The following is a 25,982-nucleotide window of genomic DNA, read 5'->3' as shown; positions in this document are numbered from 1 at the left end:
GCAAATGGATCTCCAGTTTTGCCAGCACCATTTATTAAACAAACATTCTCTTCCCCATTTAATGGATTTGGGGCCTTTGTCAAAGATCAGCTGACTGTAGGTCAATGGATCTATATCTGGGTTCTCAATTCTATTCCATTGGTCTATGTATCTGCCATTGAACCAATACCAGGCAGTTTTGACTACTGTGCCTTTTCATTTTTTAAGGCTATTCCTGATATAATAGGTGTTGTGGAAGTTCGTTGATGAATTTGAGATAAATTGCCAATACATAGGAAATTACCATTTTTGTTAGATTTATTAATGTTTTAGCAGTGAAGTGTACTATCATCTCTGTCATGCATAATTCATAATTACTTGACTAGCACATACTTTTTCTGGTAGAAATACAAGCTAACGGTAACTTGTAGCTTTAGAATTCACATTCATGGGGTCTATGACTAGGAGAGTTGTATAAGCTGCTTTTCAGTCTTTTGTGTTGAATGTCTGATTTGTTGATATTAAACATTTGATAGTCCTGACAGAAGGATCCAATTATAAGTTGGATCCTGTTATTTGTAGGAATATTAATGCTGGCGCAGTTCTTGGAGGACTGTACTTATGTTAGTTCTTTTTCAATTCTTTGCAGTAATTTCTTCCTAAAAGTTATATTTCTCTCTTGTTTAAATCTCTTTCCATATTGATTTTCAAAGTTACTAAATTTTAAAATCATTCATCATTAGAAGACTATGTGGTGCCAAGCAGTCTTGTAATAAAAATACATTTTAGCACAACACTGGAAATACACAGGTGTTCAGAGTTAATAGGTTTTTTTTTTTTTTTGAGAGTTTTCACTTTTCGTGCTCCCAGATTGGAATTTTCTAAAAATAGTTGAAAGTTATCAGATGGGTTGTCATGTGGACTTGATGTTCATCATTGCTCATCTGGCATTACTCACATAATCATTCTTGATCTAGAAGTGTTTTCTCATTTGTGCTAGAAATATTTACACTATTTCATAATTATAGGACTTTGCTTATTTTCAGAAAAAGCTATCAGATACATTTTCATTATATTGTTATGGATTGTATCCCGACATTTTCGTTAATGAGATTCATCACTCATTAAATACCAAAAAAAAACCAAACCACACTCACTGCTGTTGGCATTGTTTTTCGACTTACAGTGACCCCTCCTTGTGTTTCTAAGGTGGTATCTCTATGGAAGTCGATTGCCCAGTCTTCCTTCAGAGGAGTGGCTGGTGGGTTTGAGCTTCCAGCTTTCTGGTTAGCAGACAGATGCCATAGGTACTATGGCAGCAGAGCTCCATCCCTTATTAAAGTGTTGTGAAATTATCTAGCGGTGATGGTTGCTGACTTTGGTGAATAAACTTAGAACCACCTAATTTTAATAGTTTCAAAGGACGAGTTGTATGCTATGTGAATGATTACTCAATTTAAAAAAGGATAGCAGCCAGTTGAAGGACAGCTGAGTAATTATTTCTCAGTCATTTTATGGAGAAATAGCATAGAAAATATAACAAAGGCTTAAATAAGTGATGTTTAATAACAGAATGTAGTATGATAGCCAAAATATGATAAACTTCTGGTAAGCAAAAGATCTGATTTTAAAAAGATCTTGGTTTTAGTAAAGTTGTCTTTGAGGAGTTTATAATAACTTAAGCATCTTTTTCATGTAGCACATGAATAGTAATGGAAACAGTGTATAAGTAAATATATCAGGGTACCCACAATAGAAAGTGGAATGAAACATGAAGAGGGTGCACATCAAAGAAGACACATTTATATCTATGACAAGCACTGTGTTAACACAGTGAAGAAAATGTTATGAAATTAATAGGTGGAAAGGGCCCTGCAGATATGCAGATTGTCTCATAGAAAGATGAATTGTGTTGCCCAAAAGCGCAGTATGCTCCCTATTAAAAATCAAGGAATAGAGTCATCAAGTAGTTTCACAAAGAACTATTTCTGGAAAGGTTTATATATGAAAGGAAACTTTCTTTGTTGGTTACCAAGGGAGGGTAGGGAAGGGGAGGAAACACTGCAAAAATTAAAAAAATAATAAAACTATTTTAAATTTACATTTGAGATTATAAGGAGGTTTTCAGGCAAATGCAGTATACCTCCACTAGAGCTTTAGAGTTGTAAAGTTTCCTTAAGGGCTTGGGAAACAGTTATTTATTATCACCATAATGTATGTAGGTACCATGGAAATAGCAGTTGGAAAGAAGGTTGGTGGTAAAGGGCTCTGTATCCAGTGTTAAGGAGTTGTGTCCTGTAGGGTACAAACCACCCACATGGCAAGAGATGAGAGAAAGGAGAAAAAGATGTTAAGTAAATGTTGGACTGGAGAGGAGTTAGGGTGTATGAAACCTTTACATTCATAAGTACACTGTTCTTGATGTGATTGGATTGAAGATATGGCAGTAGATGCTTATGTTGTTGTTGTTATTTGCCATCGAGTCGGCCCCAACTCATAGCGACCCCTCCTTGGGTTTCCGAGGCAGTATCACTACGGAAGTAGGAATGCCCAACCTTCTTTCCGAGGAGTGGCTGGTGGGTTTGAACCGCCAGCCTTCTGGTTAGCAGTCAAGTGCCTTAGGCACTATGCTACCAGAGCTCCTGTAGATGCTTATAGGGAGAGAAAAGTCAAGGATGTGCTGAGATTCTACCTTTTATGATTAGGTGTGATGGATTTAGCCATTAAAGTTACACATGAAGATAGGTTGCAGGATTTCAGAAGTTGTCAAGAGTTTTGGGGATCAGGCAGTGTTTTGTTGTTATACTCATCCTACAAATATTTTCCAGGAAGTTTTTCTGGCAGGCAGTGGAGAAAGGTAGTTGGATTAAGATGCAGTAGTGTAGCCATCTCTTTTGAAATGCAGAACAAGTGAAAGAGGCAAAACTATCATATTTTTTAATAGTTGAGCCCTTATTTTGTTCTAGGCATGCAGAGACTGAGGCTCTAGATTAACAAATCAGAAAATCTATAAACTCTATGGCTTGAAGGTAGCGTAGAACATTTCATTGAGGTTAGAGGCACTGGTATCTTAACTTCTCTCCTGTTTTCCATTTTTATGGTATTCCTGAGCAGCTTGAGGTATACCACCAAACTTACTGCCATCAAGCCCAGTATCTTGGTGACCCTATAGGAAAGAGTAGATTGAAATCTTCTCAGAAGCATACTGCCACATCTTTCTCATGGTGCAGCCTGATTGGAGGGTTGGAACCCTGAACATTTGCTTATGAGCCGAGTGCTCTAATCACGAGGCTACCAGGCTCTTGAAGTTTTAACAATTTGGGTAGTAGATGGAACCTATTACCATCTGGTTGGAACGGCATATAATTTAGAGAGCAGGAGGGTCCTAGGCATCTTGTAAAGACCAAGAGATGACTCAGGCGACATTACAGATGTGGAAAGTACATAAGGCCTTGTTGTTGTTGTTATTACGTGCCGTCGATTCGGCCCCGACTCATAGCGACCCCTCGGGTTTCCGAGGCAGTATCACTACGGAAGTAGGATTGCCCAACCTTCCTTCCAAGGAGTGGCTGGTGGGTTTGAACCGCCAGCCTTATGGTTAGCAGTCAAGTGCTTTAGCCACTATGCTACCAGAGCTCCTACATAAGGCCTTAGGAGACAATTTTGTGTTTGCGCGGAGCCCCTCTGTTGGTTGTTTATTGTGGGAATCCGAACACGATGTATAGGTGCCGGGGGGATTTTAGATGTGAATGTAGATTTTATTTCATCTCTGAGTGGCGCAAATGAGTAAGCACTCAACTACAAGCCAAATGGCTCTTTTTGGTCAATACAATTTCCTGGAGATTTATCCAAGTTGTAATGTGTATCGGTTCATTTTTGTTGCTGGCTTATGTTTCGTAATATATATGTATCACAGTTTAACTGATGTGTTGAAGGACATCTGGGCTGATTGCAGTTTTTAGCTTTTACAAAGAAAGCTGCTATGAAAATTCATGAACAGATTTTTGTGAGAACATTATTTTCACTTCACATCGGCTCACGAGTGCAATTGTTATATGGTAGTTGCATGTTTAAGGAACCCTGGTAGTGCATTAGTTAAAGCACTCAATTGTGGGAGAATGATGTGGCAGTCTTTGTGGGAGATGTTGTGGTCTCCGTAGGAGATAGATTTCCGCCTTAGAAACTTGAGGAGCCATTCTCCTCTGTCCTGTAGGGTCACTGAGTTGGAATCTATTTCAGTGGATAAATGGAATAGTTGCATTTTTAGTTTTTTTAAAGAAACTGCCAAACTTTTCCAGAGTGGCTATTACCATTTCACATTCCCATCAGCAATGAATGAGTGATCTAGTTTTTCTGTATTCTTTCCAGGATTTGGTATTGTCAGTTATTCTAGCCATTTTAATAGGTGTTTTAATTTACATTTCCTTGTGGCTGATGATATTGAAACATTTTCACGTTCTTATTTGTCACTGTATACATTCCTTAATGAATATCCATTCATGTTTTTTTTTTTAACTTGTGAGTTTTGAGAGTTATTTATATAATCTAGACTCTTATTCTGTAATTGCCTTTTTATTTTCTTGACATGGGTTTTCTTAGAATTAAAATGTTTAGTTTTGTCGAGAAGTAGGTGACTTAAGACCTGGTGGGAAGTAAAGGTGTGACTTTGAGCATGTCTGGGGAGAACTTTTCAGGCAGAAATACTGTATTAAGTAGCAAGTGCAGTGACCCTGAAATGGGAAATTTCTTACTGTGTATAAGGATCCAATGGTAGGGATTTGGTTGGAGCATTGTTAATCTAACGGAGAAAAAATAGCCTCATAGAAGAGGGATGAATTGAACACACATCTTGTAGAGCATGTTATGGCATTATTGGTCTTTTTATTTTAATTCCGAATGAGTTTAAAAGCCCTTGGAGGGTTTTAAACAGAAGTGTGAGAGATTCTCATTTAAATTTTAAGACATCTTTCTGATTTCTTTGAGAATAGGTAGTAGATGATGGAATAATCTAGGCAAGCAGTCATTTTGTGTTGGACCAGAGTGTGAGACCAGTGAGTAAGAGATAATTGGATTTTGAAGCTAATGCTCAGATTTGCTTTTACAGATCAATGTAAATGAGGGCTGAGAGAGTAATTGAAGATAATGCCAAAGTTTTTGACTCGGAGAAGTAGAACATTGGAATTTACATTAATAAAGATTGGTGGTGAGGCACAAAAAGAGTTAGGATCAGGGCTGAATATGAGCCAGAACTGAGCTTGATGTCCCCAGGACCATTGTCCCAAGCTTGCAGTTCCAACATCTCACTCCATCAGTGTGGCTGGTTGTGCTTAAGAAGTTACCATATCTTTGCCCCCTCTTTTTGGTATCTTAAGAGTAGTTTTTGGTGGCACACAGTGGGGTAGAAATTTCACAAGGTGGTTCAAAAGAGAATAGGAAGATAGAAAATGGAGACAGATTCACTCTGTTTATACAGTTTTCACAGGTGAATAGTCATAAGTCCACTACTACAATAAAAAACACAGAACGCTTTCATTCGTTCTTAAATTCATTCCTGCAGCCCTTTTGTTGTAAACTTCTCCCCTAACTCTCCCTAGTTTGTGACAACCACATAGTCGTTTTCTTAATCTAAGTGAAAAGGGAGAGATCTATTTTCATATGGCTTGATAATGTGAGAAAACAGGAATGAGTGGTGTTCCTAAGATATGGTGTGTTATATAATCAATATTTTTTATAATAAATACTATTATTTCTATTTTTTTTTTTTTAATATAGAAATTTAAAAAAAAAAAATACATAAAATTTGGACCATACTGGCATTTTGATGTTTTGTCTTTGGAAAAGTTCTAAAGTGACATTTGATAGTATTTGTATTAAAATATGTGTAAATGTAGTTGTGATTGTTAAGTGCCATCGAGTCGTCTCTGACTCATAGCGACCCTATGCACAGCAGAACAAAACACTGCCCGGTCCTGAGTCAGCTCCACAATTCTTGCTACATTTGAGCCCATCACCGCTGCTGCCATGTCAGTCCACCTCATTGAGGGCCTTCCCCTCTTTCGTTGACCCTCCATCTTACCAAGCATGACATCCTTCTCCAGGGAATGGTCCCTTCTGACAACATGACCAGAGTATGTGAGACTAAGTCTGGCCATTCTCGCCTCCAAGGAGGATTCTGGCTGCAATTCCTGTTCTTTTAGCAGTCCACGGTACTTTCAGCATTCTTCACCAACACCACAACTCAAAAAGCATCAACCAACTCTTCGGACTTCCTTATTCATTGTCCAGCTCTCGCGTGCATATGAGGCAATTTAAAATACCATGGCTTATGTCAGGCGCACCTTAGTTCTCAAGGAGACATCTTTGCTCTTCAACACTTGAAAGAGGTCCTTTGCAACCAATTTGCCCAGTGCTATAAGTCATCTCATGTCCTAACTGCTGCTTACATTGGCATCAATTGTAGAACCAAGCAATGTGAAGTCTTTGACATCCTCAGGCTTTTCTCCATTTATTGTTACGTTGCTTATAGGTCCAGTTGTGAGGATTTTTGTTTTCTTTATATTGAGGTATAATCCATACTCCAGACTGTATTCTTCAATCTTCATCAGTAAATACTTCAATTCATCCTCACTTTCAGCAAGCAAAGTTGTGTCATCAGCGTATCACAGGTTGTTAGTGATTCTTCCTCTAATCCTGATGCCACATTCTTCTTCATATAGTCCAGCTTCTTGGATTATTTGCTCAGCATACAGATTGAATAAGTGTGGTGAAAGGATGCAACCCTGACAACACTCCCTTCCTGATTTTAAAACATGTAATGTCCCCTTGTTCCTTTCGAACAGGTTCCTCATGAGTACAATTAAGTGTTCTGGAATTCCCATTCTTCTCAACGTTACCCACAATTTGTTAATGATCCACACAATGAAATGCTTTTGCAGAGTCAATAAAACACAAGTAAACATCTTTCTGGTATTCTTTACTTTGAGCCAAGATCCATCTGACTTCAGCAATGATATCCCTCATCCCACGTCCTCTTCTGAATCCAGCCTACACCTCTGGAAGTTCTTTGTCAATATACTGCTACACCTGTTTTTGAATTAAATTATCTTCGTTAAGATTTTACTTGCATGTGATATTAATGATATTGTTTGATAATTTCCACATTCTGTGGGATCACCTTTCTTGGCATGGATACAAACATGGATCTCTTCCAGTCAGTTGGCCAGGTAGCTGTCTTCCAAATCTCTTGGCATAACCGAGTGAGTGCATCCAGTGCGGCAATTTGTTGAAATATCTCAGTGGGTATTCCATCAATTCCTGGAGCCTTGTTCTTTGCCAGATCGATCCTTTGTCGCAGTTTCAACTTCCTCCTTCAGTACCATTGGTTCTAGATTATATGCCACCTCCTGAAATGGATGAAGATCGACCAGTTCTTTTTGGTACAGTGACTCTGTGTCTTCCTTCTATCTTCTTTTGATGGTTCTTGCCATATTTGCTCTTTGGCCCATAGAATCTTTCCGTATTGCAACTTGTGGCTTAAATTTTTTCCTCAATTCTTTCAACTTGAGAAATGCTGAGCGCGTACTTCCCTTTTGGTTTTCTAACTCTAGGTCTTTGCACATTTCATTAATAATAATTGGCTTTGTCTGCTCGAACTTCTCTTCGAAATCTTTTATTCAGCTTTTATCTTATGTCATTTCTTCCGTTTGCTTTAGCTATTCTTCCCTCAAGGGCAAGTTTTAGAGTCTCTTCTGGCATCCATTTTGGTCTTTTCTGACATCCACTTTGGTCTTTACTCTTTAAGTGAGTAATGTTAAAATTTTTCAGTGGAAATTCAGAATCCTAGAAAATACTGTCATCTGGATGGAAGTCTTTTTATACACTTTATACAAAGAAGCAAAACCACAATATTTTTTCTTAAAGCAATTTTGGGATCCATTCCTCTTTCTGAATTAAGGATCAGCCTAATTCCCAAAGCAGCCTATGTATTTTTGGGCTTAGAAAGTTTTCAGGTGCACGTTTAAGTTGTCTTCCCATGGAACATGAGTGAAATGGTTTCCCAATGAATCCATCAAGATAAATCACTGTATTTGTTAAATTTAGTTTTCTGTTTTAAAATTCATAGAATTGTGTATCTTAAAATGAGTATGTGCACTTAATACAGAATTAAAATGTGTAGCACAGTTGGTTGTACAATTGCATTTGAGCTTGTGGAAATCAGGAGTTTTTTTCTTATAGAAGGTTGTTGTTGGTTTTATATATATATGGGCTTTTGATAACTATTTTGTTATAGTAGGCGTGTATTCAGTATACCCACTGTAGATCATAAAGACCTGTTGAGAAGTAAGGGTGTGACTTCGGATCACAAGGGAGGCAAAGGTGTCTCCTTGAGGACTAAGGTATGCCTGACACAAGCCATGATACTATCAGTTGTCTCATATGCGTTTGAGATGTGGTACTGGAAAAGAATGCTAAAAGTACCATGGACTCCTAAAATAATAAATCTGTCCTGGAGGAAGTGCAGCCAGAATCCTCCTTGGCAGTGAGAATGGCCAGACTTTGTCTCAGCTTACTTTGGTCATATTGTCAGAAGGACCATTCCCATTCCCTGGAGAAGGATGTCATGCTTGGTAATGTGGAAGGGAAGGCTCTTAACAAGATGGATTGACACAGTGGCTGCCGCAGTGGGCTCTAGTATAGCAGGGTTTGCAGGACCGGGCGGTGGTTTGTTCTGCTGGGCATAGGGTCGCTATGAGTCGGAGACGACTTGATAGCACCTAACAACCACCACCACCACCAGTGATCATTGTTCTTCGAGAACAATCGTAAACCCTTAGAAGTGGTCATAACTGGTTTCTTTTCTCTTTTCTTTTTTTTTCAAATTTTAATTATCAGATTATTTTTCCAATTATAATTTTGAATGCTTTTGTATATTAAATGAGCCTGGGCAGATCTGATTTTCAGATGAGTACACTTGTTTATTATTTAGTTTATTTATCTTTTAGATGAGTACTGGTTACTATTTTTATTTTTTTTTTTGACTGTTAATACCCACAGTGATCCATTGTGTACAGACAAAGCAAAGAAAGTTAATGAATATAAACTCTACCTTGATAATCTGTGCTGTACCCATAAACTATGTTGGTAAAACTAGGGTTAAGGTTACATTTATATACAGTTAGTTATCCCTAAGTTCACACTAGGAGCTCTGGTAGCATAGTGGCTAAGGTACTTGACTGCTAACCAGAAGGCTGGTGGTTCAAACCCACCAGCCACTCCTCGGAAGGAAGATGGAGCGATATACTTCCGTAGTGATACTGCCTCGGAAACCCAAGGAGGGGTTGTTATGAGTCAGATTCGACTCGACGGCACATAACAACAACAACAAGTTCACTAAGATTGCATGTTATTTGTTAGCCACAGAGCAGTTAGTAGGTTTGACTACCAACTTTTAAGTTGGCAGCTGGGCGCTAAACCAGTGTTCTACCTGGGCTCCTTGTTTGTAGTGGTGCCTTGCTTCCTACTGTGAAGCTAAGGCTACACTACCAGTATTTCAGATACCAGCATGGTGGGTTGGTTTCAGTGGTGCTTCCAGAGTAAAGGTGGGAAGAAGGACGGAAGTGATCCATGCTGAAAAAACTGGCCACTGAAAACCTTATGAATAACAGTGAACTATTGTCTGATACAGTGTTGGAAGATTAAGAGGAGCCCCTTTTAATGGAAGGTACTCAGAATCTGACTGAGAAAGAGTTGTCTACTCAAAGTAGAGTCAGTTCTTAAATCACATGGATGGAGTACAGTTTTCAGGATCTTCATTTGCTGATGGTCCATGAAAAATGGGAAGAAACAATTGCAAACATTCATTAATAATTGAAACATGGAATGTAATGGAGTATGATTCTAGGGCAATTGAGATTTGTCAAAAATGAGATGGAACAGATAAAGATTGGTATCTTAGGCATTGGTGAGCTGCAATGTATTAGCCATTTTGGACCAGACATCATAAGGTATTTTCTGTGCCAGGAATAACAAAATGAAGAGACGTGGTGTTACATTCACAAAGAACATTTTAAGCTCTATCCTGAAGTGCAGTGATGTTAGTGATAGGATAATATCTATATGCCTACAAGGAAGACCAGTTAATACTACTGTTACTCAGATTTACTTACCAACTACTAAAGCCAAAGATGACAAAATCGAAGTTTTTTTTTTAAACCAACTTCTACAGTGTGAAATTTACCAAACATGTGATGAAGATGTATTGATTATCACTGGTGATTTGAATAGCAAAAGTTGGAAACAAAGAAGCAACATCAATAGTTGGAAAATACAGCTTTGATAATAGAGATGACACTGGAGACCATGTGATAAGAGTTTTGCAACACCAACAAGTTACTCATTGCAAATATGGCAGCTTTGCACATGGACCTCATCAGATGGAATACACAGGAATCAGGTTGACTATATCTGTTGAAAGAAGTGATGGAGATGTTTGATATCATCAGTCAAAACAAGGGTAGGAGCTGACTGTGGACAGACCGTCAGTTGCTGCTATGCAAATTCAAGTTTAAGCTGAAGACAGCCAAAACAAGTCCTTGAGAACCAAAATATGATCTTGATTATATCCCACCTCAATTTCAAGGCCATCTGAAGAATAGATTTGATGCATTGAACACCAGTGACCGTAAACCAGACGAATCGTGGAATAACATCCAGAACATCATACATGAAGAAAGCAAAAGGTCATTAAAAAGACAGGAAGTGAAGTAAAGACCAAAACAGATATCAGAAGAGACTTTTAAACTTGCTCTTGAATGGTGAGTACATTAAGTGAAAGGAAGAAAATCTGAAATCTTGAGATTTCAGATTCAGCTGTTTTTGAGGGGAGTGGGAAGAAAAAAAATGAACTCATTGCCATCGGGTCAATTCTGTCTCATTAGGACCCCTGTTGGGTTTCCAAGGCTATAAATCTTTAGGGAAGCAAATCGCCTCATCTTTCTTTTGTAGAACAGCTGGTGCATATTCAAACCACTGACCTTTTTGTTTAGTAGCCAAATGCCTTAACCACTACACTACCAGAACTCTCTTCAGCTATTTTAGGAAGTAGCATATGCTCAAAAACCAGTGATACTGAAGGAAGAAATCCAAGCTGTACTGAGGGAATATAAAAAAAACAAAGCTTGTAGGAATTACTGGAATACCTATTGAGACATCTCAGTAAGTGATGTAGCACTGGAAATGCTTACTTGTTTATGCCAAGAAATTTGGATGACAGCTACCTTGCAGACCTACTGGAAGATATCAATACTTGTACCTGTTTCCAAGAAAGATGCTCTAACAGAATGTTCAAATTACCGAACGATATCATCTCACGTAAGTAAGATTCTGCTGAAGATATTTTAAAAGTGGTTGCAGCAATATATTAATAGAAAACTTACAGAAATTCAAGCTGGAATCAAAAGAGGATGTGGAATTAGGGATTTCATTGCTAATGGCAGATGGATCTTGGCTGAAAGCAAAGAATATCAGAAAGATGTTTACCTGTGTTTTGTTGACTATGCAAAGTCATTCAACTAAGTAGATCATAACAATTTATAGAGGACATAGAACATAACAATTTATGGATAACATAGAAAAGAATTAGAATTCCCAAACACTGAGTTCTTCTCATGAGGAACCTGTGCGTGTACCAAGAGGCTGTTGTTCGAACAGAAATAAGGGGCTATTACATGGTTTAAAGTCAGAAATAGTGTGGCTCAGGGTTCTGTCATTTCACCATACTTAATCTGAATGCTGAGCAAATAATCCAACTGTATGAAGAATGCAGAATCAAGATTGGAGGAAGACCCATGAACAGCCTGTAATCCGCAGATGACATGCTTGCTGAAAATGAAGAAGACTTGGAAGTACTTACTGATGAAGATCCAAGACTGCAGCCTTCAGTATGGATTACACCTCAACATAAGGAAAACAAATGCCCTCACAACTGGACCAATAAGCAAAATCACAGTAATGGAGAAAAGATTGAATTTGTCAAGGGTTTATTTTACTTGCATCCACAATCAACACCCTTGAAAGCAGCAGTTAATAAATTGGATGTTACATTGCACTGGGCAGATCTACTGGAAAAGACTTCTGTTAAGTGGTAAGGAGCAAAGATGTCTCTGAAGACTTAAGGTGCACTTAACCCAAGCTGTGGAATTTTTAGTGGCCTCATATGCTTGTGAAAGCTGAACAGTGAATAAGGAAGACCAAAGAAGAATTGATGCCTTTGAATTGTGGTGGCAAATAATACTGAAAATACCATGGACTACCAGAAGAACAAACAAATCTGTCCTGGAAGAAATGTAGGCAGAATGCCCCTCAAATGAGGATGGCCAGACTTTGTCTCACCTACTTTGGTCATGTTGTCAGAAGGGACCAGTCCCTGTAGAAGGATATCATGCTTGGTAAAGTAAAGGGTCAGTGAAAAAGGGGAAGACTGTGTTGGGCTGGGTTCTCTAGAGAAGCAAAACTAGTAAAGCTTATATATACATATAGAGAAAGAGAAATTTATCTTCAGAAAATGGCTCACACACTTAAAGAATTTGGTAAGACCCAGGTTCCTAGATTAAACTTCAAGCTGGAGGGTTTTCCCGACTCAGGCAGCTACAGGGACCAACAAGTTCAAGGTTGGCAGGCAGCATTGGCTGGTGACTCCAACGAATGATAAATCCAAGATCTCTAGGCCAAATGGTGAAGTTTCCACTCATGGACTATTGTAGGCAGCACAACAGGATCCCAATCCACCGAAGAGGGTCTCTTTTCCCAGGATGTCCATAAATATATTGGAAGCAGGCCATTCCCCTAGGGAAACCCCCTTTCAGTGGATTGGCTGCTTATACATACACTTCTGATCCCATTATGGGAATAACCCACCTCACAACGGCTTAAACCACACATAATTGTGGTCCAGCCAAGTTGACACATAGCTCCAACTATCACAGTCCGTGCCTTGTCAACGTGACAGCTGTACACATCTTAACCTATATAATCTCAAAATAAGGACACAATTATAAAGTCATTTGTGCCTAACATGTTAACACATACAACCAAAACATATTAATCTTTGTTTATATTTCACAGTTCATAACAAGGAAACAAAAATATTTGACGCACATATATGATGAAGAAATAGAACAATTACATCAGTCTTAAGGATGCTGGGCCTCCCATCACACATTTGTTCCTCATCATACTGGTGAAAGGCATGACTTCTGGACTCTATACTTCTGGCTCTAGGGTTCTGATCTGATAAATCCATTCTAACATGCCAATATGCCTAAGCCTTTGGATATATACCTTCTTCTACATTATACCAAGGCAGGTCTGATACTTCCGCTTGATTTAAGGTAGGCCACCGCATAATCCATGCTTCAGTAAACCCACCAAATAAACAGATCCTTACCTAACCTCTCAAGCTGAAACACTGAATGAAGAATCCATACTTAGTGGGCCTAAGTCAATAAACTCAGACTGATCCAGTGTTATATTTCTTGCACTATTATCTCACACCCTCAGTAGCCATTCCCCTACGTATTCTCCAGGTTTCTGTCTGTACATGTTAGCAAAATTAAGTAGGTCTTTCCGGGTGGGGTGTATCATACCACCTCCTCAATCACACTTTGTATTTCACCTTTTGGGGCTCCCTTGGACTTAACTTTAGTTATACATCTAATAGCAACAATGAGTGGTTGTAGGAGTTCCTGAGAACAACATTCAGCAGTGTCTTCCATGGCCTCTACCTCAGGCAGTGTCCCAGCAGGAACAGTTGGGTTAATCCCATCAAACAGAAGTGTGGGGGTAATGGTTTTAAAGTAATCCCTTCAAATGGGGGGGATTCAGCAGAATTTATAGCCTCCTTATCCTCATCTTCCTATCTGCCCATATGTCCACATTCCAGGATCCCATTTTTTCCCAATCAATCCCCTCACTTTAACTTCAGACACCATTCTGGGTTGGCAATTTAATTGTGTTGTAATTCAGCCACTCTTAAAATAAGACCGTGGGTTTGTTTTTCATCAATATTAGCTCTGTTACTAGAATATAAGGCTTTCTTTAAGAGGACAGCTGGAAACATTGAGGTCTTTTATGCGGCGCTTGCGCTGTGACTTGTTGTTGTTATGTGCCGTCGAGACTTAGCAGCCCTGAATTCATCTCACTCTCTTCACCACCACTTTGTCTAGCATAAGTAGGACCTACCAGCCAGCTTCTTTGTATTCCTCATGCTGGCAGAATTGCAGAAAAGTATCAAATATGCAATCACCCAGAGCCTCACTTCTCAAAAATTCTTGATCTATTGGTGGTGCTATTTTGCATATTAATGTTGCCACCTCAGGCCACAGTTAGCAGGGCTCTCTTTACTAAAGGAGGCAGGGTCACCGGTGTCTTTATGATTAATCAAATTGAAGAACCAAAACATAATTGGTGAGAACCAATTTAGGAAGCCCATCCTTATGATTTTTGTCCCTCTAGAACCATCCCATTCTTGGTACCAAATGTGTTAGGCTGGGTTCTCTAGAGAAGCAAAACCAGTAAAGCTTATATGTACATACAGAGAAAGAGAAATTTATCTTAGGAAATGGCTCACACACTTTTAGAAGCTAATGATTTAATAAAAATGAAACAATTTTTTGGTTTCTAATTGTACAGAACATACTCAACCATTAGCCACATGTATTTTTGTTTAAATGGACTTTACACAGGCTTTAGCAATGTATAGGAAATCATTCTTTGTTACCACATTAAAAAATATTTAAAAGTCACATGGTTTTTGAAATAGTACATTGAAAATAGTGGGGTTTTTTTTGGCTTTTACTGTTTCTGTTTTTCTGCTTTTGTAGTTCTAAAAATTGCAAAGTTACTTAACTCATTTAACATAACCCCTTAGTTTCACTGCATATGTCTTTTTGTGGTCTTTTGCTACAAAATTAAATCTGTATGGTCTTTTCCCACAAAATTGTACACAGTGTTTGTAATAGGTGTTTTCTGAGCGTTTATTCTGGACGATATGTTGGGAAATCTTAGAACTGCTGTTGACAAAAAGTATTCTTCCACTAGTAATTTTTAGAAAATGGAAATAATGTTTTTTCAGTAAGGGAACGATATAGCCAGACATTAACGTAGCCAAGAAATTATTTTAATTAGGATGACTTGATTGGGAGAGCATTGTTGGGAACCAATACAATTACAACAGCATAACAATTACAGGAGTCGAAAATACTCATTCAGGGCTTTAGTGCTTACGAGGTAGGGCTTCAATCTGTAGAGAATTCCAGTGGCTACAAAGCTTATGCCAGATTACCTATTTGTCATCAGTCTGGTCCTGTAAAGATGTACAGCCTTGGAAAACTTTATGAGGCAGTTCTTCTCTGTCCTATGGGGTTGGTTTAAGTCAGAATCAACTAAGTTGGCCATGGATTTTAGTATAAACCTACCCTTCTGTTTCATACACACTCATTGCCACTTTTCACATTGTTTCATATGTCCCATGGTTTCCTATGGATATATCCCCAAACAGTACATTTTCCCATTATTTATTCCTTCGTTCTTGTTTTCTCAAAATTGTTGACTTTAGATTCTCATCATTCTTGGATGTATACTTATTTTTCTTTGCTCTCATCTGCATAGAAAGTATATTTCTCAGAAATGAGCCCCATAATACTCTAGATTTATTTTTGTGTCATTGGTTTTGAACTTTTGTGAACATAGGTAGAGTCACAGAGTTTTTAACAGTTGCAGAGATTTTCTCACATAAATCAGTCCCTAGTTAAACCAAAGGCAAACTAGAAACCAATTTGCCTTGACATTTTTATACTATAAATAGTTTTAAATCATGGTACTCTTAATTTATAAAAAATTAATTTGTCAGAATAAAGAGCTAATCTTAACACTCCTTAATTTTACAAGACTGCTGTCACCTGGAAAATTTCATGTTGTAGCTATTTCTTTCTTTACAGTGCTTTGGGGTCAGCAATACCTGAAAATTAGTTGTTTCTGGAAATAGTTGGTTATTTGGTAATTAAAATCCCTAAAACAAATCTTTTTAATCTGTTCCAGGTTTTTAGACAGCAGTATGTTAGATAAACATGCAAGAGAGTGTAGAATATACTAATAGATTAACTCTAGTTTCTACTTTGGTATTAATTGAAATACATTTATTAGTCATAGTTGTGGCATAGTGGTGAAAGCATTCAGCTGTTAATCAAAAGGTCATGGTTCAAACCCACCAGACCACTAGCCGCTCCTTGTGAGAAAGATGACGCAGTTTGATTCCCATAAAAATTTACAGCCTTGGAAATCCTATGGGGCAGTTGTACTCTGTCCTGTAGGGTTGCTGTGAGTCAGAATCTGTTAGATGGCAGTGGTTTTTGTTTGGTTTGGGTAATGTGTTAATTCTGGCCTCTTTTGGCAACAGAATTTCCATTTAATAAACATGGTTTTGAAAACCTGTATTTTTAATAAATACCTTATGCCTTATCCTGCCTCCATTTTAGTATGGAGATTAGGATAGAGATTCTTTGTCTCATCTATGTGTTCAGGTAAATGGGTAGTTAATGTGTCTATTTAAAAAAAAAAAAACTCACTGCCGTAGAGTCAATTTCAACTCATAGCAAGAGAATGTAGAATATACTAATAGATTAACTCATTAGGTTTCTGAAGCAGTATCACTATGGAAGTAGATTGCCCAATCTTCCTTCCGAGGAGTGGCTAGTGGGTTTGAACTGCCATCCCTCTGGTTATAAGTCAGATGCCTTAGGCACTATGCCACCAGAGAGTAAAGTTTAATTCTTTTTCAAGTGATGTTTTTTTTTTACTTCTCATTCTGATGAGACTTATTTTTGTTTTGAATTGTTTTACTTTGATTTAATACACACACACACACACACACACACCAGAATGTTTGCCAGTTCAGTATTTTGCATTTCAATGACATTGTTTACATTCATCATGGGTAGTCATCACCATTAACACCTACTCATCAGGCTGATTATCTGACATTTCACATTTATAACAGTAGTAAAAAATTTGATTTTGCACCTTAATGACATATATCTGGCAGTAATGGTACAAGGCAGGAGGTAATACTGGCTGTAATTCTTAAGTTTATGTGTCAGCTTCTCTGGACTGTGATTCTCAGTGGTTTGGCAGTTACATTGTGTTGAACTTTGGCATTTATGTTAGGATATTTTCATCTTCCATTATGATCTGATGTGGTCATCCTACATTTTTTGCATAATTGTATTTTTGCATAACTACCTAGTTTACCACTCCAAAGAAAGGTGATCAAACAGAATTCAGAAGTTACTGAACAATATTAATATCACATGCAAATCAGATTTTGCTGAAGATGAGTCAAAACAGATACAGTAGTACATCTACAGGGAACTGCCTGAAACTCAAGCTAGATTCAGAAAATGGTGTGTAACAAGTGTTACCATTGCTGATGTCAGATGGATCTTGGCTGAAAGCAAAATACCAGAAAAATATTTACCTCTGTTTTATTGACTGTGTAAACAACATTCGACTGAGTGGATCATAAACAAATTATAGACAATATTGTGAAGAGTGGGAATTCCAGGACACTTAATTGTGCTTATGAGGAACCTATAGGTAGACTGAGAAGCTGTCGTTTGCACAGAACAAAGGGGTACTGCATGGTTTAAAATCAGCAAGGGTGTGCATCAGGCTTGTATCCTTTCAACATACTTACTCATTCTGTATGCTGAGCACATATTCTGAGAAGCTGGAGTATATGAAGAATATAATGCAGCATCAAGATTGGAGGAAGACTCATTAATAAATAAACAGTGATAAGCAGATGACACAACCTTGCTTTCTGTGGAACTGAAGATGACTAGAAGCACTTACTGATCTAGAACAAGGACTACGGCCTTCATTATGGGTTGCACCTCAACATAAAACAACAGTCTTCACAAATGGACCAATAAACAACATTATGATCAGTGGAGAAAAGATGGAAATTGTCAGATTTCATTTTATGTGAATCCACAGTTAACACCTGTGGAAGCTGCAATCAGGAAGTCAAATGATACATTACATTGGGTATATAGATTGCAAAAGATCTTTAAAGTGTCGAAAGCAAAGATGTCACTTTTAAGACCCAAGGGATTGTCTTTCAGTCTCATATGCATGCTAAAGGTGAACAGTGAATAAGAAAGACACCACAGAAATGATGTATTTGAATTCTGGTGTTGGTGAAGAATATAGAATGTACCATAGAATGTACCATGGACTGCTCTACCAGTCTGTCTTGGAGGAAGTACAGCAGGAATGATCTTTGGAAGCAAGAATGGCCAGATTTTGTCTCCCGTGCTTGGGTCAAATTGTCAGAAGGGGTTAGTCTCTGGAGAAAGGATTTTATGCTTGGTAAAGTGGAGGGTCAGTGAAAAAGGGATAACTCAATGACATGGATTGACACAGTGGCAGTGACAGTGGCCTCAACCATGCCAACGATTGTGTGGATGATGCAGGATTGGGGAGTGTTTCTTTCTGTTGTACATAGGGTCACTATGAGTCAAAACTGACTCAGTGGGACCTAGTCTCAATAAAATCCTGGTCTTTGTAACTAACAGTGTCTGTAACTGAGTTGTATATGTGTCCATTTCTAAATTATTTCAGTATCATTAACCAAGTCATTCCTTTCTCAGCTAAGTATTCTGGGTAGATTTTATACCAAACTTGGTATAACACCATTTTCTCTTGTAGCATACAGTCCTATTCTTACGATTTTAATGGCACTTTTTCAGGTAATAGTGAAATTTTTATCTAGACTTTAAAAAAAAAAAAAAAAACCTACACTTAATCAGTAGGGCCAACAGCAGCTATTGTTGGCTATCTTTCTCTGGGGGTGGAAATGATTATTTAATTTGTAGCTGGTGTTGGAAGTTCATACTGAATTTCGTGTTATATTCCTTTTACCTTGAGTGTTACCAGAGTAGGTATGGTTTTTCTCCTCTTTTGCCACCTTTCATTATGTCTTCACAGTCATGTACCTTAAATAATTTTTTAAGGCATGGTCCACTTCAGCTTCCTTAGGAGAAGCTTTGTATTTGCATTTTGCCTAGTCAACAATTAATTTCTGTGGTGCGCAAAGCCTTCTAGCATTGCCAATCTTTTTAGATAAATTTTTCTTCGGAGTACTAGGGATAACTACTACATGTTTATGGGGCCGTTCCACAGATTCCAAGCATTTCTTGTTTTATTTTACTTAAGGCTGTTTACCATTGAAATAGGTATGGCTCACAAGAAAGGCCGAAGACTTTCATCCTTTTTTAGTCATTTTCATTTCCTTATTTATTGGACATGATTATGAATAGCTACTGTGCTTTAAAGAAGTACACTCAGTGGTCTAGGCCTTAAAACTGCCCTAAAATGATACGCAGTAGGTCAATGCCCTAACTTGCTTGCCATTTTTAATAAGCCTTTTAGGTAAATGTTCTTAAATACATGAGGAAGATTGGTCACATTATAGATAATTCATAAAATTGAAAAGTTTAATATATAGTTAATAATTTTTTTGTTGAGAATTTACTCAGCAAAAGTACATTAGTACACATTTCAACATGTGTAATCCAGTGGTACTGCTAACATTTTTTGAATTGTGCAACTGTTCTTACCCTCCTTTTCTTAATTGTTCTTTTCCATTATCATAAACCTTAAGATTCAAGTTGCTGTTGTCAGTTTGATTCCATGTAGACAGATCTTTAAAGAGCCTCTCAAGTGAGATATTCTTTACGAGTTAAGCTAAACAATTTGGTTTTAGGAAGATTTCAAAGGAAATCTTTGGTTCAGTGATTATTTGATGATTAAACCAAATTTTTGGCTTAATTATTTTAGGGCAGTAGTTTTTAGGCCTCATTCAGTCCCCATTGCTCCAGAGAGACTAGATTCCATGGGAATATTAAATTCTGTTCCCCTCTTTGATCTGGATTCTTCTGTAGAATCTTCAGTCAAAATGTCCAGCAATTGTATCAGAGCTTTTCAGGTTTCATCACAATGGAGGCATTTAGCCACACATTCCATTTCTTCCTGACTCTGAATTAGATATCAGTTGCTGTGACCTTTGATGGTCGTTTGCAGGTTTTTAAGACTCTAGGCACTACTGCAACAAAATAGGTAGACCTTAATCAATAATCTTGTTATTAGGTTATTTAACTGGGATATCCCATGAAATCTTGACCCTAAACCTCTAAGCCAAGGAACCAAATCTCATGAGGTGTCTGGCTGTACATAAGAAGCCTCAGCAGGAAATGTTTTGGGGGGTCATTGTAAATATACTCACCGTGCAGCTTTTGCCAAGTCAACTTTTTACGGGAGTGTGCTTCATTGACAACAATTACATTAGTTGTCTGTGCAGCCCTACCTTTCATTAATGTGATCTGTCACTGTAAACTGGAACTCAGTACTCCATAACAAATAACCCTCTCATTGCCCTCCCACCCCTGGTAAGCACTGATATACTTTGGTCTCTACATTTGTCTGTTCCTGTGAGATCATATAATATTTGTCTTAATTTCTTTTTTAATAGACTTTTAAAATAATACCTGTGGTCTTGTTGTGGTTGAGTAAGTAAAAAGCTACATAGCTAGGATTAGAGGGTCTTCTCCTCTCCCACTGCCCCCCAAAATTGTAGAACTGCTGTCCATTTAAGCGAAAAAAGAGTGGTTTTGTTGTGTGTGTTTTTAATTTTCAGTAATGTAAAAGGGGCAAATCAGGTCATTACTTGGTATCCTTACCAATCACTAAGATACTAAGTGTTTATATACATTATTTGGAATTTAAACTTCAATTGGAAACAGTAGGTAATTAACTACCAATATTTATGGCATAGTACATAAGGCATTTTAACTGCTAACTAGAAGGTTGGCAGTTTAAACCCACCAGCAGCTCCAAGGAAGGAAGGTGGGTCAGGGATATAGACCACCTTGCAAACCCAGTGTGGGTTGCTGTGAGTCAGAATGAACACGATGGCATTGAGTTGAGTTTTTTGATATATGTGCCAGGCACTGGATTTTAGTAAACAAGATAAATAACATAGTCCCTGCCCTGTTAGATCATTGAATAGAGTTTAGTTTTAAATTACTTAAGAGTTGATAGTATTTTTATATTAGGACCTGCAAAAAGGGCAAGGAGGCCATATGTTCTGACCTCCTCTAATCCCACAAGAGGAAGACAGAATCACCATCAATAGCCCAAGGCCTATTTCTGCGAGGCCAGATATGCTGCCTCCCTCCAGCCCTTTCTCCAACTGTTTCTCCCAGAGCACCCACCACCTCTCTCCTGGGTTCGATAATTCGCTGCAGTGGCCACACAGAACTCACAGATTATGGGATTTATTAGGGAAGCACCAGGCTACAATTGGAGTTCAGGAAAAACGCTCAGTCTCTCTCCCAGCCCACTGTCCCTCAGCCAACAGTCTCTCACAGTCTCTCTCCCAGCAGTGCGTGTTCCTCGGTGTCTCACTCAGCAATGTGTGTCTCTTGCGTCTCTTTCAGCAGCACGTCTTCCTCAACCAGCAGTCAGAGAGAGTTTTGCCTCTAGGGGGCCTCCTTTTGAGCTTGGCAGAATGGCCAAACCAACAATCAGAACAACAGAATTCTAAGCACCTGAGAGTCAGCCTCTCATAACATTGCATTGTGCCACACCCAACAGAAATAACCCAGGTGGATAATACTTACAATCAGGAGCTCCTCAGTTGCTCATTCCACCACTGAATTTACAATGACTTACGGGTAGAAAAGCCATACTAAGTAATTTACTATACTGCAGGACCCCAGATAACACATTTTCTTAGAACTATATGAAATGTCAAGTATAGCTAGAATCATGGAACTGGCTCGGGACCGTGTTTTGTTCTGCTGTGCTTAAGGTCTCTGGAGTCAGAGACGACTCAGCAGCATCTAACAACAACATGAAATATGTTTTTTTTTTTTTATTAAAAAAACAGGTATATAGTAAATTTAAAAAAATCACCACCCAGTGGTGGTATCTCTATGGAAGTAGATTACCCAGTCTTCCTTCCAAGGAGTGGCTGGTGGGTTTGTACCACCAGCCCTCTGATTAGCAGTCAGATGCCTTAGGCACTATGCCACTAGAGCTTCTAGGTATATAGTGAATATTAATTTTGTATTGTTCAAACTGATATTTCTTAGTAATGATTTTGTATGCTTCTGTTGAAAAGTTTATGGATTTAATTAAAGCTACCTCTTTTTTGCAGACCTAGTTTATTACAACTTTTTTTTTTTTTTTAATGTGTACTTTATTTGGCTTTATGCAATAAAGCTAAAGGTTATTCATTATGTTAAAATAAATGTAATGGCTGTGCTAATAATAGTGCTTTCATACAGAGGGACTTTTTCTTTACAGTGTTTTAAAGCCAGCCATACTATTGGATATGTGTATGTATGTATATAGTATATTCTTGAAGAAAAGTTGCCACAGCATTGAAATATATCATTAAAGAATGGATGGTTTTTCTGGCTTTTTGAGTGCACAAATAGAAATGATTGAGAGACAGTAGATATTTATGGTTTTATAAGGTCACTGTTTTTTAGATCTTGTTGGCTTAATGTTGGTGTGAAGGAATTCTGTTTTGCTTTTTTCCAATAGGATGTACAGTTACCCAGCACGTGTTCCTCCTCCTCCTCCTATTGCTCGGGCTGTAGTGCCCTCAAAACGCCAGCGTGTATCAGGAAACACCTCACGAAGGGGTAAAAGTGGCTTCAATTCCAAGAGTGGACAACGGGGATCTTCTTCCAAGTCTGGAAAATGTGAGTGTTTATTGCAACTTTCTAATTCTGATGTTTCTTATGTGTTGAAATGGAAAATTACTGTAGTTATAATGCTTAGTTCAGGAGCTCTGATAGCATAGTGCCTAAGGCACTTGACTACTAACCAGAAGGCTGGTGGTTCAAACCCACCAGCCACTCCTCAGAAGGAAGATTGGGCAATCTACTTCCATAGTGATACTGCCTCGGAAACTCAAGGAGGGGTTGCTATGAGTCAGGACCAACTCAGCGACACATAACAGCAACAACAATGCTTAGTTAGTTCTAGTACAAATGGCTTTGTTTAATGATAATAGTGAAAACAGAGAAAATAGTGATCAAGTACCAAACTCTATACTGCTTTTTATCCCTCAGAGCTTTGTAATTTGAAGAAAACCATTAGACTTTAGCGAGTTGAGGCACTCACTAAATTTTCACAGTGTTCCTTTGTGTAGTTTAGAAAGTAAATTGATTTATTGATTCCTGTCTGAGAGCTTGCAGTTACCGTCTTCATATTGAGCTTTTTGTAAGGTGAAAATATGTGAGTCAGTAAAACAGGACAGAGAGGTCCATTAAAATCAAATTGAGATCTTCAGCAGGCCCGTAAGAGATCCTGGATGGCACAGACATTTAAGCACTTGTTGCCTGAAAGGTTGATTGTTCAAATTCCCTGATGCACTTGTAAGGAAAAAGCCTTGGTAATCTACTTCTGAAAGTCATAACCGTTGAAAACCTTATGGCATGCAGTTCTACTCTGAAACATGTGGGGCGACCATGAGTTGGAATTGACAGATGGTAACTGGTTTGAATTTTTGGTGTATATGAATCAGGAGGCTTCTGCTAAGAGTGACTTAACCCTATTAGATTTCAGTTTTCAGCCACCATCTAAAAGGTTATTGCTTTCACCATGTAACTGGTTGTTGCTCCATTTCTCTATTGGGAGCTCCTGTTGGCTGCTGGCATTGTCTATGGGAATGTAATTGGTCTGGTAGTTTTTGTTTCATTTGATTGTAATCTAGGGTTTTGTTTACATTAAAGTGAAAGGAGATGATCTTCAGACCATTAAAAAGGAGTTGACTCAGATAAAACAAAAAGTCGATTCTCTACTGGAAAGCCTGGAAAAAATTGAGAAGGAACAGAGCAAACAAGGAGGTAAATTTTTTTGCTGTTTATTGGGTGTAAATTTGGGTTAGTACCTAAGATAGTTGAACATTTGTATTGGAATAGTGGGATATAAAGCAATTGAATATAACATTTGGAGAGTTTGAATTGGGAAGGGCATTTGTGTGGGAGGGAGACCTGTGCTGCAGTTCTACAATCATTAGTAGGGATTGTCTACATTCTGTGGACATTACTTGCCCCTAGACAGACTTGTCCTTCTCATCCCCAGTAGAGATGAAGAATGATAAGTCAGAAGAGGAGCAGAGCAGCAGCTCCCTGAAGAAAGATGAGACTAATGTGAAGATGGAGTCTGAGGGGGGTGCAGAGGACTCTGCTGAGGAGGGGGACCTACTGGATGATGATGATAATGAAGATCGGGGGGATGACCAGGTGAAAATCACGGGAAAGGAAAGAAAGAGGTGGTGGCGGGGGGATCAGGGACACATGGAGTGCCTCTAACTCCATCCTATTTGTGTCTGTTTCTCACAGCTGGAGTTGATCAAGGATGATGAAAAAGAGGCTGAGGAAGGAGAGGATGACAGAGACAGCGCCAATGGCGAGGATGACTCTTAAGCACATAGTGGGGTTTAGAAACTTAACCCATTATTTCTTTACCTAGGCGCTTGTCTAAGATCAAATTTTTCACCAGATCCTCTCCCCTAGTATCTTCAGCACATGCTCACTGTTCTCCCCATCCTTGTCCTTCCCATGTTCATTAATTCATACTGCCCTGCGCCTAGTCCCATTTTCACTTCCTTTGAAGCTCCTAGTAGTTATGTTAAGTCTGACCCTGTAATTTTTGCTTTTAATTTTGATACCTCTTTGACTTAACAATAAAAAGGATGTATGGTTTTTATCAACTGTCTCCAAAATAATCTCTTGTTATGCAGGGAGTACAGTTATCTCCATTCATTATGAGTTCAGTAGTTGCTTCCCTAACTGCAAAGGCAATCTCATTTAGTTGTGTAGCACCTGAGAGCAGTTTTGAGTTAGAGGTATGTGTGTTACACCCCACCTGAGTGCTGTGTGGGGCTTTTCAACACAAATGTAACAATGTATTTTTTGTGAATGAGAGTTGGCATGTCAAATGCATCCTTTAGAAAAATAATTAGTGTAATAGTCTTAAGATTTGTTTTCTAAAGTTGATACTGTGGGTTATTTTTGTGAACAGCCTGATGTTTGGGACCTTTTTTTCTCAAAATAAACAAGTCCTTATTAAACCAGGAATTTGGAGGAAAAAAAAAACCTGGTTTTTTATTTTTGTATTTTATAACTGTTTATTTCAGATTCTTTGTTTTACAGCCTGCCTCCACAATACCCCTGGAATGTACTAGATATATTTTGCTTGCATTCATAATCATTGTGCATATTAAATACACTACTCATACTTCATTGGGGGAAGATGTTGCTTAAGCAGATAAATAAGAATAGGGATTCTTTTATTACCTGGGTATAGAACAGTTTGGGGACTCCGACCTGCATTTTCATTCTGTGGTCCAGCTGACATCCTCTTAGAAATTTTTGTTGTGTGCTAAATACTTTTGTCCTTGAATATAGAAGAGGCTCAGGCAGCATCAGAATTACAGTAAAATTGAAGCAGCTGGAGAATGAAATACGTTCATTTTGACCCATTAGGTTGTTATTTATAGCCCCAGTTAGCTCCTTGGTCTATGTCTCAATGCTACTGAAAATAGGAAAGCTCTTTTTTGATCTTCTGTATCATATGCCTACCCAGGTAACTTAGAACATAATGAGGACTATTAGTTTATTTGTCTATCAGGTATATTGATGACATTTTGTTCATACGAATTTTTGGCACTCCATCCAACCTCATTAATTAGAATGACTTTTAGGCATGATACTGCTTACTAATAAGGATGGGTTTATTAAACAGCAGCCAGAGCTATGATGATTATCTAGTCCTGAAGGGCCCAGTTTATTTTATAGTTAACTTTTTCTCCTTGAGCAGTGGAAACATGGTTAATTTGACTGTTTTCACACACACAAAATTGGATC

General features: G+C 38.2%; 1 protein-coding gene across 1 annotated transcript in view; it reads left to right on the top strand.

The window, feature by feature from the left end:
• Nucleotides 1–24,539, top strand: part of HNRNPC (heterogeneous nuclear ribonucleoprotein C) — a 40,555-nt gene extending 16,016 nt beyond the window's left edge. The window contains exons 4-7 of the mRNA XM_007951146.2: nt 22,648–22,808; nt 23,844–23,957; nt 24,196–24,356; nt 24,456–24,539. Coding sequence (XP_007949337.1) covers nt 22,648–22,808; nt 23,844–23,957; nt 24,196–24,356; nt 24,456–24,539 — 520 coding nt within the window. The remainder of the gene's footprint in view (nt 1–22,647; nt 22,809–23,843; nt 23,958–24,195; nt 24,357–24,455) is intronic.
• Nucleotides 24,540–25,982: the final 1,443 nt, after the last annotated feature.

The sequence above is a fragment of the Orycteropus afer genome, unplaced genomic scaffold, assembly GCF_000298275.1.
Source record: "Orycteropus afer afer isolate SDZICR_OR568_19922 unplaced genomic scaffold, OryAfe1.0 scaffold00292, whole genome shotgun sequence".
Classification (NCBI taxonomy): domain Eukaryota; kingdom Metazoa; phylum Chordata; class Mammalia; order Tubulidentata; family Orycteropodidae; genus Orycteropus; species Orycteropus afer.
Note: the sequence above shows the minus strand (reverse complement) of the source record. Positions and strands in the feature narration are given on the sequence as shown.